General features: G+C 49.7%; 1 protein-coding gene across 1 annotated transcript in view; it reads right to left on the reverse strand.

Annotated features, from left to right (window-relative positions):
- The window catches only part of fhod3b (formin homology 2 domain containing 3b), a 56,998-nt gene that overhangs the window by 5,848 nt on the left and 35,437 nt on the right, over positions 1-15,713 (reverse strand). Inside the window, exons 5-19 of the mRNA XM_011605742.2 lie at positions 15,541-15,608; positions 14,975-15,080; positions 7,209-7,303; positions 6,518-6,629; positions 6,079-6,173; positions 5,770-5,913; positions 5,441-5,691; positions 4,062-4,124; positions 3,347-3,445; positions 3,107-3,238; positions 2,773-2,823; positions 2,263-2,456; positions 1,453-1,950; positions 463-1,382; positions 102-260 (exon numbers count right to left, since the gene is read on the reverse strand). Coding sequence (XP_011604044.2) covers positions 102-260; positions 463-1,382; positions 1,453-1,950; positions 2,263-2,456; positions 2,773-2,823; positions 3,107-3,238; positions 3,347-3,445; positions 4,062-4,124; positions 5,441-5,691; positions 5,770-5,913; positions 6,079-6,173; positions 6,518-6,629; positions 7,209-7,303; positions 14,975-15,080; positions 15,541-15,608 — 2,987 coding nt within the window. The remainder of the gene's footprint in view (positions 1-101; positions 261-462; positions 1,383-1,452; positions 1,951-2,262; positions 2,457-2,772; positions 2,824-3,106; positions 3,239-3,346; positions 3,446-4,061; positions 4,125-5,440; positions 5,692-5,769; positions 5,914-6,078; positions 6,174-6,517; positions 6,630-7,208; positions 7,304-14,974; positions 15,081-15,540; positions 15,609-15,713) is intronic.

Below are 15,713 nucleotides of genomic sequence, written 5' to 3' on the forward strand. Positions count from 1 at the left end.
GCGCAGCTGCGTTGAACCGTGTGGTCTGCTGAGTCAGCGACGTTCAGGAGGAACGCGCGCGGCTAATATCGATTAGCTGTCCGCGTCTTGCAGATGAATACCTCAATGCCTTCTTTGTTCAGCGCGTACTCGTCGAAGTTGAGGATGGCGGTCTTGATGGTGCGAGGAGGGGGTAAGACGGTCAAACCGATGTTTATGGCGTTGCTGCGTTTTGAGTCCAGGACGATGATTTCTTGCCGTTTCCCATCGACGGTGGCTTTCTGTTAGAAATTATTAGAATGTTTCAGGCCTGTTCTTTAGCTACAGAGGATTTAGGAGTGATGTGACTTTTTATTCATGCGCGACATCAAGAGCGACACAAGTTTATTAGGTTTGGATCCTTTTCTGCAGGTTGATCCTTGTTTGAAGAAATGTAAGCTAGCCAAAAACACTCATGCTGTGCTACCCTCTGTGCCGGGTTACCTTGGTGACAGGCAGCTCCTTGGACTTTGACTCAAACAGCTGCTCCATCTTGGACGTGTCCAGTTTAATCGGCTCCAGTTTGGACCAGAGGGATTCCCGGCAGAACCTGTGGCTCTTGCACTGCCAGTCCACCTGGTGCACCTCTTTCCAGAAGAGCCGGATGGTCTTCTTCTTCTTCTGGAAGAGCGGCGCGTCCCCTCGGCTCAGCTGGGGAGAGGGTGGAGGGAAAGGTGCCATGAAGGGTGGGGGTGGGGGCATCATTTTGCCGAGCACCGGCGGAGGAGGAGGGCACCCGAACAAGGGCAGAGGCGGCGGCAGGGGAGTGCTGCAAGGAGGAGGGGGAGGTGGCGGAACCACGTCGCCGGAGCTGATCACGGTGTCCATATCTAAAAAGTCCACGTCGTCCTCCTCCCTCAGGTCTGTGAAATCCATTTCTTTGATGCGCAGCTCCCTGGGGGAGGCCATCAGCTGGTCCCAGATGTAGTCGGACTCCTTCTTCGGTGGCAGCGGCGAGGCGGCGGAGGCCGGCGATTTGTCGCTCTGCTGCTGCTCTTTCGCAGGCTCGGCATCAGCGGGAGACGTCAGGCCTTTGACCAAATCGCCGAACTTCTCGGCCACCGCCCGGACGTTGCCCTGGTTGTCCAGGTGTCCCACCTCCATTTTCTTCACGTTCTCCTCTCTGGCCTGCCTCTGAGCCTTGAGGGTGGAGATCCTGCTGGCCAAGCTGGCCAGGGACGAATCACTAGCCTCCGTTTCCTTCTTAAACAGAAACGCTTCTTTAGCCATTTCTGCTTCATTGTCCTCGTGGCTGCAGGTTGTCTTGTGAGCGTAGAGCATGTCCAGCATGAAGCGCTTGCCGTTGAGGATTTTGTTGCAGTGCTCGCTCACGTCGGCGTCTTTAGCGCTCTGGCTCCATTGGCCTGTCGGCACAAAAACGATGTCGTCATCTAGGTAGAAGCCCCAAACCAAACTAGCCTGTAGCTGACGTACCTGCTTCAGTGTCACTGGTGAATTTCTCCTCCCGTTCCTCCCTCTCCAGGGTGCTACTCGTGGAGGAGATGCTGGATGCTGAACAGTTGTCCTTTTCGTTCACCTCCTCGTTCTGTCTCTCCTTCTCGCTCAGCAGGACGCTGTCCTCTACGTCCCGCTCCGTCAGCTGCTCCTCCTCCATCTCCACATCCGCCCGTCCAACTGCAACGTGTGTCTCTTCTCTCTGCTCTTCCTCTTCTGTGCACTGCTTGTGCTCCTCCGGACCCCCCTGCTCTCGCGTCTCCTCCTTCTCCATATCAGTCTGGACGTCTGACACCACATTCTGGTCAGGCCGAGCCTCGGCGGCGTCCTCCGTCTCCGCGGGCGTCTCTGTGTCGGTGCGCCGCTGGACTGTCTCACAGGGAGGCGTGGGGGGAGGCTGTGATACGCTCGGCCCTGACAGTAGACTTCTGGTCCTGGTTTGTGGATCAAGGACTGGCTCCGAGATGTGTTCCGTTCCTGGACGTGAAATCAAAACATTATCTTCAGAAACACTCCATGTTTATAAGTAAAACAAGTTGTAATTATCTGGTATGTCACAAGCTAATTCAAAATTAATTGAGCTGAAAGACTGCCTAATCTCAACACACAGGTTTCGCACAGATGGCGCAGCTGGAGCACTGCAGACGTGCACGGATCTTTATTTCGTTACCAAAGACCATGTCCTGAAAACACACGGATGTGATGCTAAGCTAACAACAATAACATAAATATACAGAACAATCCATTATCTCTCCTTCGCTCCTTTTTTGTCTCATCTCGTGTGTTCACCTGGGGCCTCGTGCGCACCGGAGGCTGCTGGGCCTTCCTGCGTGACAGCGGGTGACGACGCGATGCAGCGGGACACTGAGCGACTTGCAGGGGCCGAGCTCAAACACAGCGTGATCTCGGTCCGCCCTCTGGTCGGCACTCTGGACCGCTCCCGTTCGAACTCCTCAGCGGCGAGCTTTTCCACAACCCTGTACCTGCGGCGGAGGAGACGTGTTCGGGCGTGTGTGGACGCAATCATACACAGACACGCAACACGACAGCGGTCACGGTCGGAGTTAATCCGAGCACATCCGTGCCAAAGCCCGATTCCACACCTGTCCTGTTAACTGGAGCACGTCTTAATGCTAAACAGGCCTAAAGGCCTTCTGACATCTATGCTTCAGCTGGAGCTGGGCTGCAGCGAACCTCCCATCTGCTGCTGATTTAAAGCAGGTTTTCGCCGGGTTGTTTGATCTGGCTTAACAAACGTTATTGTGGATCCACGTGAGGAGAAACAAAAAGCAGACTGACCTCTCTTCCCGGGCCTGTCGCGCTTCCTCCCTCTTTTCCGCGTAATCTCGACTGAGACAGAAACAAGTGGGGAGAGATGGAGAGGTGCGTTAGGACTCGTTTTGACGGCCAGTGTAATCTTGTGTGTTTCATTTTAACAGCGGACTGCGTGCATGTTTCCAGAGCTGGTGTGATAACAATAAAGACAAGTGGAGATGATAGAGGAGTATCTCTGATTTAAGATTAGGCCTGGAGCTAAATCTACCACAGATTTTGGCAGCACAGCTGCCTCCGCTTTGAAGCTAAGAGAATCTAAAATATTGTCTCTAGCGTGAGTGAGTGAAGTGAAGCTAACCTGAAACGGTTCCGCTCTTCTCTTTCGATTCTCTGCAAGCGTTCCTCTCTCTCCAGTCGCCTCCTCTCCCTGTCTGCAGACAGAGTGTCCTGAGGTCTGTAAGATGAGGACAGCATGCCCTCTAAAGCAGATCTACACAAAAACAGAAGACATGAGCTGGGTTCTGGGAGAATACCGGACTCTCAGCTGTTTTATTACATTTGCAGTGCATAAATGCTAAAACTAAATCAAGTTGTCAACCTGTCCAGCTGTTTGGAGTCTGCCCTGGATGCTGCCGAGCTCGTGAGATGCTCGACTGGCGTCTTCGTGTTCTGGTTCCTTCCATCAGTGGCACTGATTCTGTTAAACAATGAGAAATCAAGTTGGGGGGTTTTTGCCGAGTGAATTCCAGTGAGATCCCACTGAGATACGACTATGGACCCTTCAGGTTTATGGCTTAAACCACATCTGCAGTGTTAGTAAGTGTCATGTTTGTTTTATATTGCTGGTGGCAGCAGAGACGTCCTGCTTGACTTTATCTTTGTGCTCCATGTGCACAAAGGTTTGCTTCGTTGTCCACAAGCCCCTCAGTCCAAAAACCTCCATATGAGCGTGTCACAAACGCCACATTTCAGATAAACCTCTGTGTGGTGAGAAGGGAGTAAGAAATGAGCGTGGAGAGGGGCGTCGCTGCCAGATGCTGCCAGCTGTGCAGCATCGTGTGCAGGCAAAGTGGTTTCACACATGTGCTGAGAACAGATTCTGGCTCGTCTGAACTGTTCAGCATGAATGCACACGTGCCGACCAGGGCCTTAATGATAATGGTGCTAACGGTGAAACATCAGTGGTACAAGCTACAATCTATGAAATAGCGTTTCCTTGCTAATGCTCCCCTAACAATGGCCCACAGATGCCTGATTAAAAATGCCTGAGGGTATTAAAGCATTAAAAGAACTCTTTACTCTCTTGTTCTTACCTCTCAGCCCAGCGAGGCTGGTTAGCAGAGGAAGATGCAGGAGAGCTGTTTATGTCAGTCGGACTGATGATGAAAGTCAGGGGAAAAAAAGAACATTCTGGTCAGGCACAGAGTGGATTAAACATTAAATGTCAGTCAGAATCAGAGGAAGAACAGAACTGCTAATGCATGCAGTAATATCTGCTGACAGAGCGAGGTTATAAATCTAAATCTCATAAGCTTTAGATTCTTCCTACTTTTACCATCAGCTGCACAGAAAGCAGGAAAACGTGAATGTTAAGATGAAGAATAGATCCCCAGGAGCAGCTGCACGGGGTTTATTGCCACAGATCACTGCAGGATGAGAGTCAATGAATGACTCAAGCAAATATGTTTAATGTGTAGATTCCTTCAGCTAATTTACAGTCGTGGGTTGCATCAGCTTTAGGCACAATGGGAGCCAGATGAGCAGTAAATCTTTAACAACCCCAGAAAAGGAAGCAATCACGGCCTTTGCTGTCTTACTGCTTTGATGACAGATCCAATATAAATCAAGGCTGATGAGAAGTAAATTCATTTTCATGTCTGTCAGGCACAAGATGGCTGAGGTCTGACAACAATCCTACAGCAGGATGTGGGAGGGAACCGAGCTACATCTGGGTCACCACAGCTGGACTAAAGTACCTGTGGACACCCTGTCTAGAGGTCTCAGTGACTGGATGACTTTCATCCTCCTCCTCCTCCTCCTCCTCCTCCTCCTCCTCCTCCTCCTCCTCCTCCTCCTCCTCCTCCACCTCCTCCTCCTCCTCCTCCTCCTCCTCTTCTCTGTGGTTATAGGAAGAGCCAAGGGGATAAAAAGAGGAAAGAGGGGATGCAGGAAGGCAGGTATGCAAGAGAATTTGGACAGAGAGAACATGAGGACACAGCAAGCAAAATGAGAAAATGTTAAAGACTCAACAGACGGACGTTAAATGGGGACAGAGGTTTCACCATTAAGACACAGTCACAACGCTACAGCAGCAGCATGCACGCAAGACGCACAACGGGGGCGTGAGCGGACTGTCCAGAAAACACTGTCACACACAAAACTGTGGCCAGTTGTCCATTAGCATCCCTGGCAGCCTTCTGGATTTCATTGGCAATATGGGAACTAGTGGACTTCAAAGGCAGCTCGGATTTCCTGCAGCGAACTTGAAGAAGCTAGTCTGGTATCATATGACCTGCTGGTCTGAATTTAGGAACACCTCAAACGTCCGAGTGCAAGGATGAAGGAAAACAGGCCTAAATGAAGGCTTTATAATTAAATTCTCTAGTTGGCTCACGTCAGTATTGATCCTTTTCTCCAAGATTGAAATGTCAGGAATCCAAAGAAATCATCACAGAGCTGAAGATTTTATCACCTTTCGCTGATGTCGTCGATGCGTTGGCTGCTAAAGGGCACAAAGCCGCCGCCCCCCTGAGCGTGCGGGCTGCAGGGGGACGCCGGGGCGGACGCGTGCCCTCTGTGATTCTGCAGTGAGTGTCTCCGGCTGCGCCTTCTCTCCAGGCCGCGCCTCTCGTTTGTGCCGCCGACGCTGGCCCGCCGTCGGTCCTTTCGCCCGTTGGGGGGCAGCTGGGCGCCATCGTCCCCGTCCTCGTGGCGAAGAGACATCTAGGAAGGGGGCAGAAATGAGAAATAGATCTTTGCTGTGTGTAGTTTCCTCACTCTGGCAAATGAGGACGTCCTCACCTCGTAGATGTTGAACTGCTCTACGAGGTCCAGGTCGGTGCCTTTCCTGCTCAGATGTCTCTGTCCCAGCACCTCAATCCCCTGCTCCTCCAGCCCGTCCACCATATCGTAGTAGGAGTCCTGATCCAAGAGGCCGGCCAGAGTCTGAAACATGAGAAGATTTCTACGCGTGTCTCCAATATTTCACATTGTTCAGAAGACAGGAAAAGTTGAAGACAGTCAGATAAACATGTCAATTTTTCAACTGAAATCCTTTAAACAGAAACCAAACTGCAAATTATCTGTAAAGAGGAATAACCGCCGCCCGACCTTATTGATGAGAGTCATGCCATACACCAGCAGCTCTGTGTCCACCCCGTCCTTCTCATCCAGGATCTCCATGATGTTGGACCACAATTTCTGGCCTGCAGCAGGACAGGGCACATGTAAGAGCTTTGTCCATCTGCTCATCATCTGAGAGGCTTTTTCAGTCCTGACTAGGTTGGTGGGAGTTGAGGCTATTAGTCCAACCACTGTGTAAAGGGCTGAATGTCTGTTACTGGGGAGGTGGTTTCATGAATAGCTGTCGTTAAAGATCATCAGCTAGACAGAGGCCCATAGAAACCCATCAGGTGAGATGTTATGGTCACATGTTCCAGGAGTCTGTGTGGTGTTTGCACCAACCCCACCCCCCGTCCCACAGTACAACCTGCAGCCTTTCAGATGGTCAGCTGACTGAAACCTCCTGCAGACGGGGCTGAAGTCTCACCTCTTTTGCCATCCACCACATCCACAGCCTTTATGAGCAGGGTGGCGTTGGACTCGGTGTATTCCACGAACACCAGCAGCAGTTTTAGGGAAGTCTTCACCACCAAACGGAACTAGGAGAAGCAGAATGTTTTCACTGAGAAACCACAGCGTGGAATTAGCTCTGTGTGACAAGGAGCGGTGAAGGTGAACCACACACTGAAAAAAGGCAAACTTTAAAGTGGAGTCATTGCAAGAAACTATGGTTATGGAGAGAAAACCTGTTTGATTTCTATTTTTTAAGGTGGTAATGAGAGGTCTATATACTCCCTATATTATCCCTTATTAAATAAAACATCATGCAGGTCGCTGGTGCCAGAGTCCACAATGTTTGTTATATGTTTAATTGATTGACATTAAATTACACCAAAAACATATGAGTTCACTTTGAGTTAGAAGTTCTTTGTGAGAACATTGTGACTGATTTATAGACTCTCGATCTGTGCATTGACATCTCTGGCCACTAGAGGGCAGAGGCGGCCACGGTCAAACGGTTTGGGGGGATTTTTTTTATTTTTTTTGCTCTCTCCCAGGGTTTTTTCAAAACATGTGGTCATTTCAAATTTGTCAGGCCACAGATGGGGTTGCTGAGTTTATGTTACAGTCTGTCAGATGTGCAGATTGTGGTTTGGGCTAATGCTTGCATTCCTTACCTTCGATCCCGCCAGGGTGTACAGCCACTGGACCGTTTCATTGTGGGATATGAGGCCGTTCATCCCGTCCACGTACAGCATTATCTGACCAAGAGCTACAGAGGAAGAGACAGGAAGGATTATATATGCTTTAAAATTTCTATAAAAGCCATCCTCTTTGGTGCCAATTTCTGTTCTCAACCCGCAACATAGCGGACACAAGTTAAGGGAATGTACTTGAGCCCAGTGCCTCAGTACATACTGACATGACTTCCATCAGTAACAGGATACATAAATAAGAATATAATAAGAGCCGAGGGATCTCAGCGTGAGGCAGGAACAGTGCAGGGCTTCTGTAAGTTGGAGGTGGGGGAAGGGGGACCCAACCTGATGGACGAACAGTCAGGAATTCCTCCACATACATGGTGCTTTGAACAGAACTGCAGCTTTAGTCCATGCACGGGGAATTACAGCACAGAGAGCAGCTCCAGTGGGACTTTGGAGGGATAAAAATGTGTGAACACAAGCATTTTTCCTTCATGGGTATGGACCAATTCGAAAAGGTTGAATGAGAATTTCTCAAGTGCTGCAAAAGTCGACCCATCAACCCCTTGGAATTCCGAAAAAATCTTCCAAGACGTGGCATGAAAATATACAGAGGTCAGCAACTGACCATCTAGATAAAAAACAAAAACACACAAGCAGCGTCTGACACTGGCCGCAGCCTCTGCTTTCCACCCCTTTCCTTCTAAAAAAAATGGAAAATCTGCTGCGGAAGAGCCAAAATTCCCAGGTGCGGCTACTGTGTGGGCGGACGCAGGAGTGCATGTGCGCCGCCGCTGCCGTTCATCTTCTATCAGTCAGGGTTAATTACTCCCAACCTGTCAGGCCGGAGCATTCCTAACAGTCCTCCGCTGCTCCCCGCTTGTGTGTCGTGGACGAGCCGGCGAATCGGAGCGCGTCCCGTCGGCGCGTGTTTATGAAAACATGATTAACCCCCTCAGTCGGCAGGGGTCAAAGTGTCACCCTCATAGGCGGGATGACTGTTGACAGACTGGTGACAGCAGTAATGGCTGGGCATCCAGCTGCTCCACCGTGCTGCTTTAATGAGCAGCTCTACTGTACAAAAATGGAAAAGAACGCCTGGAAACGCATCAGTTATGAAGTAGATTCAATCACGGGTCAGGATTTATTTTACAGGAACAGCTGTGCCTCCTGCTTGGATGAGGAATGAGCTACATTTACAGCCCGGCTGAGCCGCCGCCTCGTCGTCGGCGTGCATGCCGTTATCTCCCACGTGCACCTGTGTATAGTATCTGTGCGGGGTTGGAGAAACGTCGGCGGGGAAATCAGGGGTGAGAAAAGATCGGCGGCAGTAATGAGGCCTTTAAAAGTGTCGTTAGATGATGTGAAGGTCACGGCCGCTGACAGATGGCTGTTCCCAGAAGTCGACTTTCAGATCACCCTGACGTGTTATGGTAAGACTTTAGAGATTTAGACTTTAAAGATGCTTTCGGCCAATCACGCGTGTCAGCCCTGGTCTGCTCCATTTCATTTAAGAACGTAATGCAGGTAGTAGCTAACATGCAAAAGTGGTTTTAGCACTTGAAAACCAGGCCAGAAACCATAATCCTTACATTTTTTTTGCTCTGATTTATTAAAACTGCTGCTTCATGGAATTATTCAGTGCCAGCTGCCATTTATGTACAATTTAACTCTGAGTAGGAGAAACCGCACAGACTGCAGTTACACTGTGAGCATTTAGGTAAAATGATACTGTAACTGGAAAAAAAACAAAAAAAACAACAGAAAATGCCTCATTATGGGAAAGCACAACCTTCAGAGGCAGCTCACAAAGGAAACATCTAATGGCCCTAAATGCAATTACCTTTGTGGACTTCAAATGGAACTGATTTCCACACACTTGCGAGTAAATTAGTCATGAAAATGTTCCGGAAGATGAAATATGGTCGGTGTCGGGAGAATTTGATCAAGTCTTTATGCCGCTGAAGGCTTTTCCAGGCTTGCACTGGTGGGAAACTGTGGCTGCAGCCCCCTCCCAGTCTGGGATTAACTGTTGACCTCTTTATAAATCAATGTGATTTCTAAATTCTCCTTCAAAGCACCACAACCAGGATGCAAATGTGAGCAGATATGGGAAAAGAAGAGGTCAGAGGTGTTTGAGAAGCAGCAGCTGCAGCATTCTCTTCCTTTTCTTGCGACCTGCAGTCCCCTTGAAAGGTGGATATGACCCCAGATGGAGCCGGGGTCCCGTGTCTCCAGCCGAAGTCTGACAAAAGTTGGAGAAAAAAAAACAGAGAGAGACTTCGGCGAACCGAAAGCTCTGCTGGAAGTGTTTCTCCGGGGCACCTCCCTCTCATAAACCGCAGCAATTATCTTCCACAGCCTCAGGAATGTGCAGGAAGGGCAGCGCCACGACCGCTGCCGAGGTGAGAAACGCTCTGAGGTCTGGGTGGCAGCGGCAACACCAACACTTACGCTGGAGTGAACATTTTTAAATGCATTAAAAAGCACATCTATATATGGACAATGGGCAGCACGGCGCTCTCCTCCAGCTCACCGCTGTGCCCCTCTGGTTTGCCTCACAATTTGGAATTTATCAAAACTGGGTCAGCCAAGCTGTCTGTCAGTACGCAGCGCTCATTTCTCCAGGACTTTTGGAGATTCGGGGGGATACAGCACCACTTAGAGCCCCTTATCTTGTCCTGCTGAGCAGTAGATGAGAGCTGCACAAAGGTCTAAGGTGTACCTGTGTGAGCTGGATGCCTGGCATTTTTCAGGACAGGATTCAGGATTCTTGATCTGGCGTGAAGAAAGTCTGTATGGCGATTACTACTTGTTCACTCATCAGCTATAATCTATAAATGCTGCAGTATTTAGCTATAATTTCATTTTCCAGGGCTAGTTACTACATTTAGCAACAAAAACAAGCCTCCAGATAACTGTGGATGTTGTGTAAAAATGACCATTTTCTTCATTCTTGACACTAACTAATTCAAAACTCTCCGCATTTATCATTTTACAGCTTGCAATAAACCTTCAAGGTGACCACTTCCAGCTCTTACAGGCTGCTGCTAATTCAGGAGCCCATTGGTTAATCAGCTAATCACTCTGATCATTGGAGCCAGACAAACCAGCCTGAGCCGGGCCGATGCCAGTCGCCGTGGCGACTGCCTCTGTGACAAGGGGAATGCTTGCATTTGACACTGTTTAGCGGAAACAGACTTCCCGCAGAAAAGCAAACAAACAAGCAGCCTGAACAAAAGTGCAGCGCGAGGGAAGCCTCTCCGGGCTGCATCAGCTGAGGGCTGACGCATTAGAGGTCCCGTTCCATAAAAGAAACCTTCCAGAATTGTTTTAGAACAAATGAGACGGGAGCCGTGGATCTGAAAGTCGAGCTGCTCTTGAGAGAACGGGCTTGCGAGTCGCTCTGTTCCCGGCCGGTGTGCCAAAGTCAGCCCCAAAACAAACACTCGGTGAAGGGATCAGACGTTCAGATGCTGCAGATCACTGCAGATCAGTGCAGAAGACCGACGGGGTTGACCCACCGTACAGCGCGTGCATCCCGGGCAGCAGGGTCAGGGCGACAGTGTGTGAAGCAAATGAAACATTCCTGGGGCAGAAGTAGACCGGAGAGGGAAGTACATGGACTTATGTTACAGTAAAGGAGGCTGCGGCAGGGGCCGCAATCCCACGACCAGCCGGTGGGCTGTGAAATGTCGACAGATGAGGGGGGGGGCGACGACGATGGTGAAGGAGAATATAGGTCAGGCAGGTGGGGTTGAGGCGGGTTCTGGGGGACACGCGAGGGGTGTCAGAAGGGGCCACTCGACACACTTCCAGCAGGAGCCCGAGCGTTTCCCTGATGCAGGGTTTATCTGCTCGTTTTGTTTTGCATTTCGGCTTCACGTTTCAGCTCTGCAGCGCTGACAGCCCCTTTATGGCTTTTTTTCTCAATTCAAGAAAAGTATAAACAGTATGTGCAGTCTGGAGAATGGCAGCGGGCTTGAAAGCTGGCGATTTAATTTAATAGTGAAGCCGTCCTCCAGGCCAAAGAGCAAATGTTGCCAGTGGAGCCGAGAGCGGAGCGCTTACAGAGTGAAACCATGTGTAACTCTCATTTCCTAAATTTCCTCCCACCAAATCAAATCATTTTTCTTTCGAACAGGATGACGGAGCAGCCTGGTGCCTGATCTTACGTGGATGAGGGTGTCAAAGCTGGATTAGTGTCTGTGAGCACGGACACCTTCCCGAGCTTCGGTTTCTGCTGCTGCTGCTGTGACGGGGGGGGGCATTCCTGGAGATCTCCCTCTCGCTCCGAACCCAGCGCGCGTCCACATGTGTGTCAGCAGTTCTGCTGTTTTTCCCTCTCAAATTTCACTCATCCTGCAGGATTTAATGGGGAATTTGCTTAACTTCCCCCTGCGCATCATTCTTACACGCCCCTGCCAGCGAGGAAGTGACTGCACCTCTAATAAACTGCACATGCGGCGCTGCGGCCTCACAACCAAACACACAGAGTGGAAAAATGTTTATCCCAACAATGGCGGCGGTAAAGTTCTCTGATGGGTTTTTTAACGTTATGCTCAGTAAAGCTAGCTTTTATGAGGTTATTAGCTAAACAAACGCAATAAAGATTCTAAAGAGGGAGATAAAAGGCTTTTCCCAGACATATCTGCCTTTCGAGCGCTTCGTCATATCACAGGAAACGTCGGTAATTAAAGCGAAAGGTTCCTGTGTTTCAGGTGCACTCGCAGCCGTTGGAAGGAGACTAAACCCTGGAATGAGTCCTCATTGAGCAGTGTTCCGCATCCCCGGCAGTTTAAGAGGAGATGAAACATCTGACCGGAGCACATCTCCGTTTCCCACGGAGATCTCGGAGGGTTCCCCGGGGACGCAGGAGGTCAAGGTACTTTTGCAGATTTGGCACCATAAGACCCAAATCCAGTGATGAGTTGGTCCCAAACTGTCCCAGGAATGACTCCTTAAATGGGCCAGAAAGCCCAGAATCTTCACTATTTAACTCATGTTAAAGACGGGAGTTTAATCCACTGGTAACAGGGTTGTCAGAGGTGAATGTTTTCCGACTAAACTGATTCTGCCAAAGCAACATGACGGGTGTGCGCACATCAATGAGGCGGTGAGAAGTGCAAACGGCAAAAGTGTTGCCAAAACAGCGAAAACAAAGCTCGGGGTGAGTAATATCAACAGCGAACATTTTGAAAGCTGTGAATAATTGCTTCAAGTTGACTGTAATTGGTTTGTCTTTAATCTGCCTGACAGTGCAGAGACCAACGCGGGAGCAGCTAGCGGGGCTAAAGAGGCAATTTTCTTTATTAGCCTTTCAGAATTTTGACCCAGAAAAGGTTCTGTCCAGTTTGAGACGTGCATAAATAAAGAGAAGGGTTCAGGACTGAAAGCTAATCATCTCAAAAATAACACTTAAGTAGGTTTTTGCATCAGCGCTAATCAGCGCTGTGATGATGAACAAGGAATGTGATGGCTGACCCAGTATCTCTGTGTTAGTCTTGTTTCTTAAACAACAGCATATGAAGTGAGTGTATGTTTGGAGGACCAGCTGGCATGTCCACAAAAATAAAGGCCTCACACCTTTCTCCACTGCTCTGGTGTTAAAGGGATACAAGAGTTCCCCTGGGCTAAAAACACAACCCTCTCAGGGGCCGAGTTCAGGTCTGGAAGCCCTTCCAGCCAGGTGTGAGGGGCCCACCGAGAGGCTTCTGACCCCATCCGGGTGGACCCAGAAAACCCCCACCTTACGGAGGGAGTGCTAACTAGCCACAGACACCGTGGGGGCTTGGAGAAGGTGGAATGAAGCAGGGGGAAAGTTAGGGACTCGCGTGCACGGTGACGGCAGAGGAGCTAATGCTGGAAATCTGCTCTTGTGAAACGCCTGCTTGCACACGTTACTGTTTTTGTCCGAAAAAGACACGTAAGATTGATTTTTACACGAGAGAAGGCAAGGTTGTGTCGCCGGGTTTTTAATCTGCACCAGGCAGACGAGGCCAGGGCTTAAAGTCACGAGCGTTTGGTATCAGATCGGGTTGATTCGTGGGTCGCTCTCAAGATTTCTGCTCGTCTCCCGAGACTTACGGACGACATAGCCCAACGCTGACGTCATGCCCAGGTCTGTGTGGACTCCTGAGCCGTGTCACAGCACATCCTCCTCCTGTTTACTCCAACACGTGGCTCACGTGGGGAGGTGATCTGTTATGGTCCGCTTCCTTGGCTGGTCGGGAGAAATTAGGTCAGCGGTGAAAACGGGTTAAAAGGCCTTTTGGGAGAGCGGCTGTTTGGCTTCAGTTTCTCCTGCACGGGTACATGAAGGGGAGCCGTGCCGGAGCGTGAGGAGATGGAGCAATAAATTAGCACGGGAGAGAAAAGCGTCCACGCAGATGTTTCAGCAGAATTCTCCGGGAGGTGAGGGAAAATAAGGGACAGCGCGGCCAGAAGGAGCGAAGACGCACGCATCATTCAGCGGGCGGCGACACTAACGGCCCTTACATGTGGTCGGCCGCGACATCCCTAAAAAGCTTGTTTTTGTCCTCCTCCGCCTCGTTCCGCTCGCTGATTCATCTGTGTGAGTCCCGAATCGGGCCAAGTTCAGATGAAGTATCAAACATTACACATGGTGGCCTGCAGGATTGTCCCACATAAGCGTCCTCGCCGTGTTTACGGCGTGGACAGATGTGCAATATCAGAAAATGAAACATTGTAAACACAAAGGGTCTAACGGAATAAACTCAGGAGTCTAATGTGCACTAATAAGAACACCCCGAACTATCGTAATATAAGACCACCCAGACCCAAACCAGACAGAAATGGAGCTAAGAAATCAAATGACATAAAGGCATCGCCATGACATCAGATTCCCCATTTTGATCAGAGTTAATCCGTCAGTCATGGTATTGAACATATTTACCCTTAAATTACCCCTTTTCTTTTGCCTCTGTCTAAAACACTGAGGGAGGAGGGGCTTATTCTCCGGAGGGCGATAGGGACGGTTCTTTCTTCTGGGAACACCCTTGTGTGTTTATAGCCGTTTTTGCATGCTGGTAATGAAGACATCACTGCAACAAAACTGTCTGGAGGAAGCATCTGCAACCCGACACCAAGCTTTTCCTCACTCCACTCGGATGCAGACATCTGTGTCAACATCCAGATTGTTCCGACAGATTTAATATACTGCTTTGGACTGACCGACAGAGGTGCAACAAATTTTGACGAAAGAAGGACGTGAAAACGGAACACGCGAGGGAAAAGAAAGGCAAAGCATAAAAGTGTGTGTGTGTGTGTGTGTGTGGGGGGGGGGGGGGGTCGTTTTATGATCTGCAATAACCTGCTAACTTTTATCGGCTACTTTAACATGTGTGACCTGCCCCTCCTAGCAGGCCGTTAAATGGCAACGACCTCAGCGAGGGTTGTGAACCCCGCGGCCTTCTGGTATTCTTTAACACAGTTAAAGAACCCCCCCACCACACACACACACACACACACACACACACACACACACACACACATACCACCACCACCAAACTTGGCTAAACATCCACATTATCCACGACACACATTTGAGCTTATGTCCCGTTGAGTGTGTGGAGTGCACGAGGGGCATCGGGCTGACTCATCAATTTGGGTGAGGTGTGTAAACACGTCTGGGCCTGGGTGGCTTGGTGGAAAGAAATGGACGACAGCGATGATGAATAACATCCTCCATCAGTGGGACATGTGAGAAAGGCAGGACGTACCCCTGAGAATGTAGTTCTGGTAGTTCTGGTCCGCTTCGGCCCCCACTTTGATGAGACACGTGAGCCCCTCAGCCACCACAAACTCGTGCACCAGATCTTTGTCATCCTGGAAGAAACAAAATAAAGGATTCGATCTGCTGGCAGGGTGTCATGGTTTCACAACCAAACTGCCCCTTTATATTCTTCAGTGGAGGATCATATAGAATCGGGCCACATTTGAAACATATACTGTTGTTTTCTGATGCTAATAACTAAAACCAGATCGACTTTGTAACGTCTGTCTCTCTCCATTCTGGTGTCTTTTCCATCTAACTGCGGGTAAACCCTCCTCTTCTATGGCCAGCTGCCCACCAGGAAAGCCCAGCCCCAGTGTGTGTGTGTGTGTGTGTGTGTGACCAGACTTGAACACAACACAGCTGCCACGAAGGCAGAGTCTCAGCAGCTCGAGAACGTCTCAGCAAAACGATGCTGACATCCCCGCGCTCGCCGCTGCGCGAGCACTTTGGTTGCGACGTCTTCAGTGGCTTTTTTTAATAGTCGGGCAGCAGATAAAGAGAATCGCCTACCTGGAAAATTTGCTTGAGGGAAAAGAGCGCTCTCCGCAGTTCCCGTCCAGTGGAGTTGTAAAGTTTTTCTGTGTGGAGACAGAAAACGTCAGTGAAAACAAACCCAGCAGAGTCAAACAGCCTTCCATTAAGCCGACACAGTAAAAGTTGGAGCATTTTAATTTATCACTGTT

Source organism: Takifugu rubripes, chromosome 7, assembly GCF_901000725.2.
Source record: "Takifugu rubripes chromosome 7, fTakRub1.2, whole genome shotgun sequence".
Lineage (NCBI taxonomy): Eukaryota > Metazoa > Chordata > Actinopteri > Tetraodontiformes > Tetraodontidae > Takifugu > Takifugu rubripes.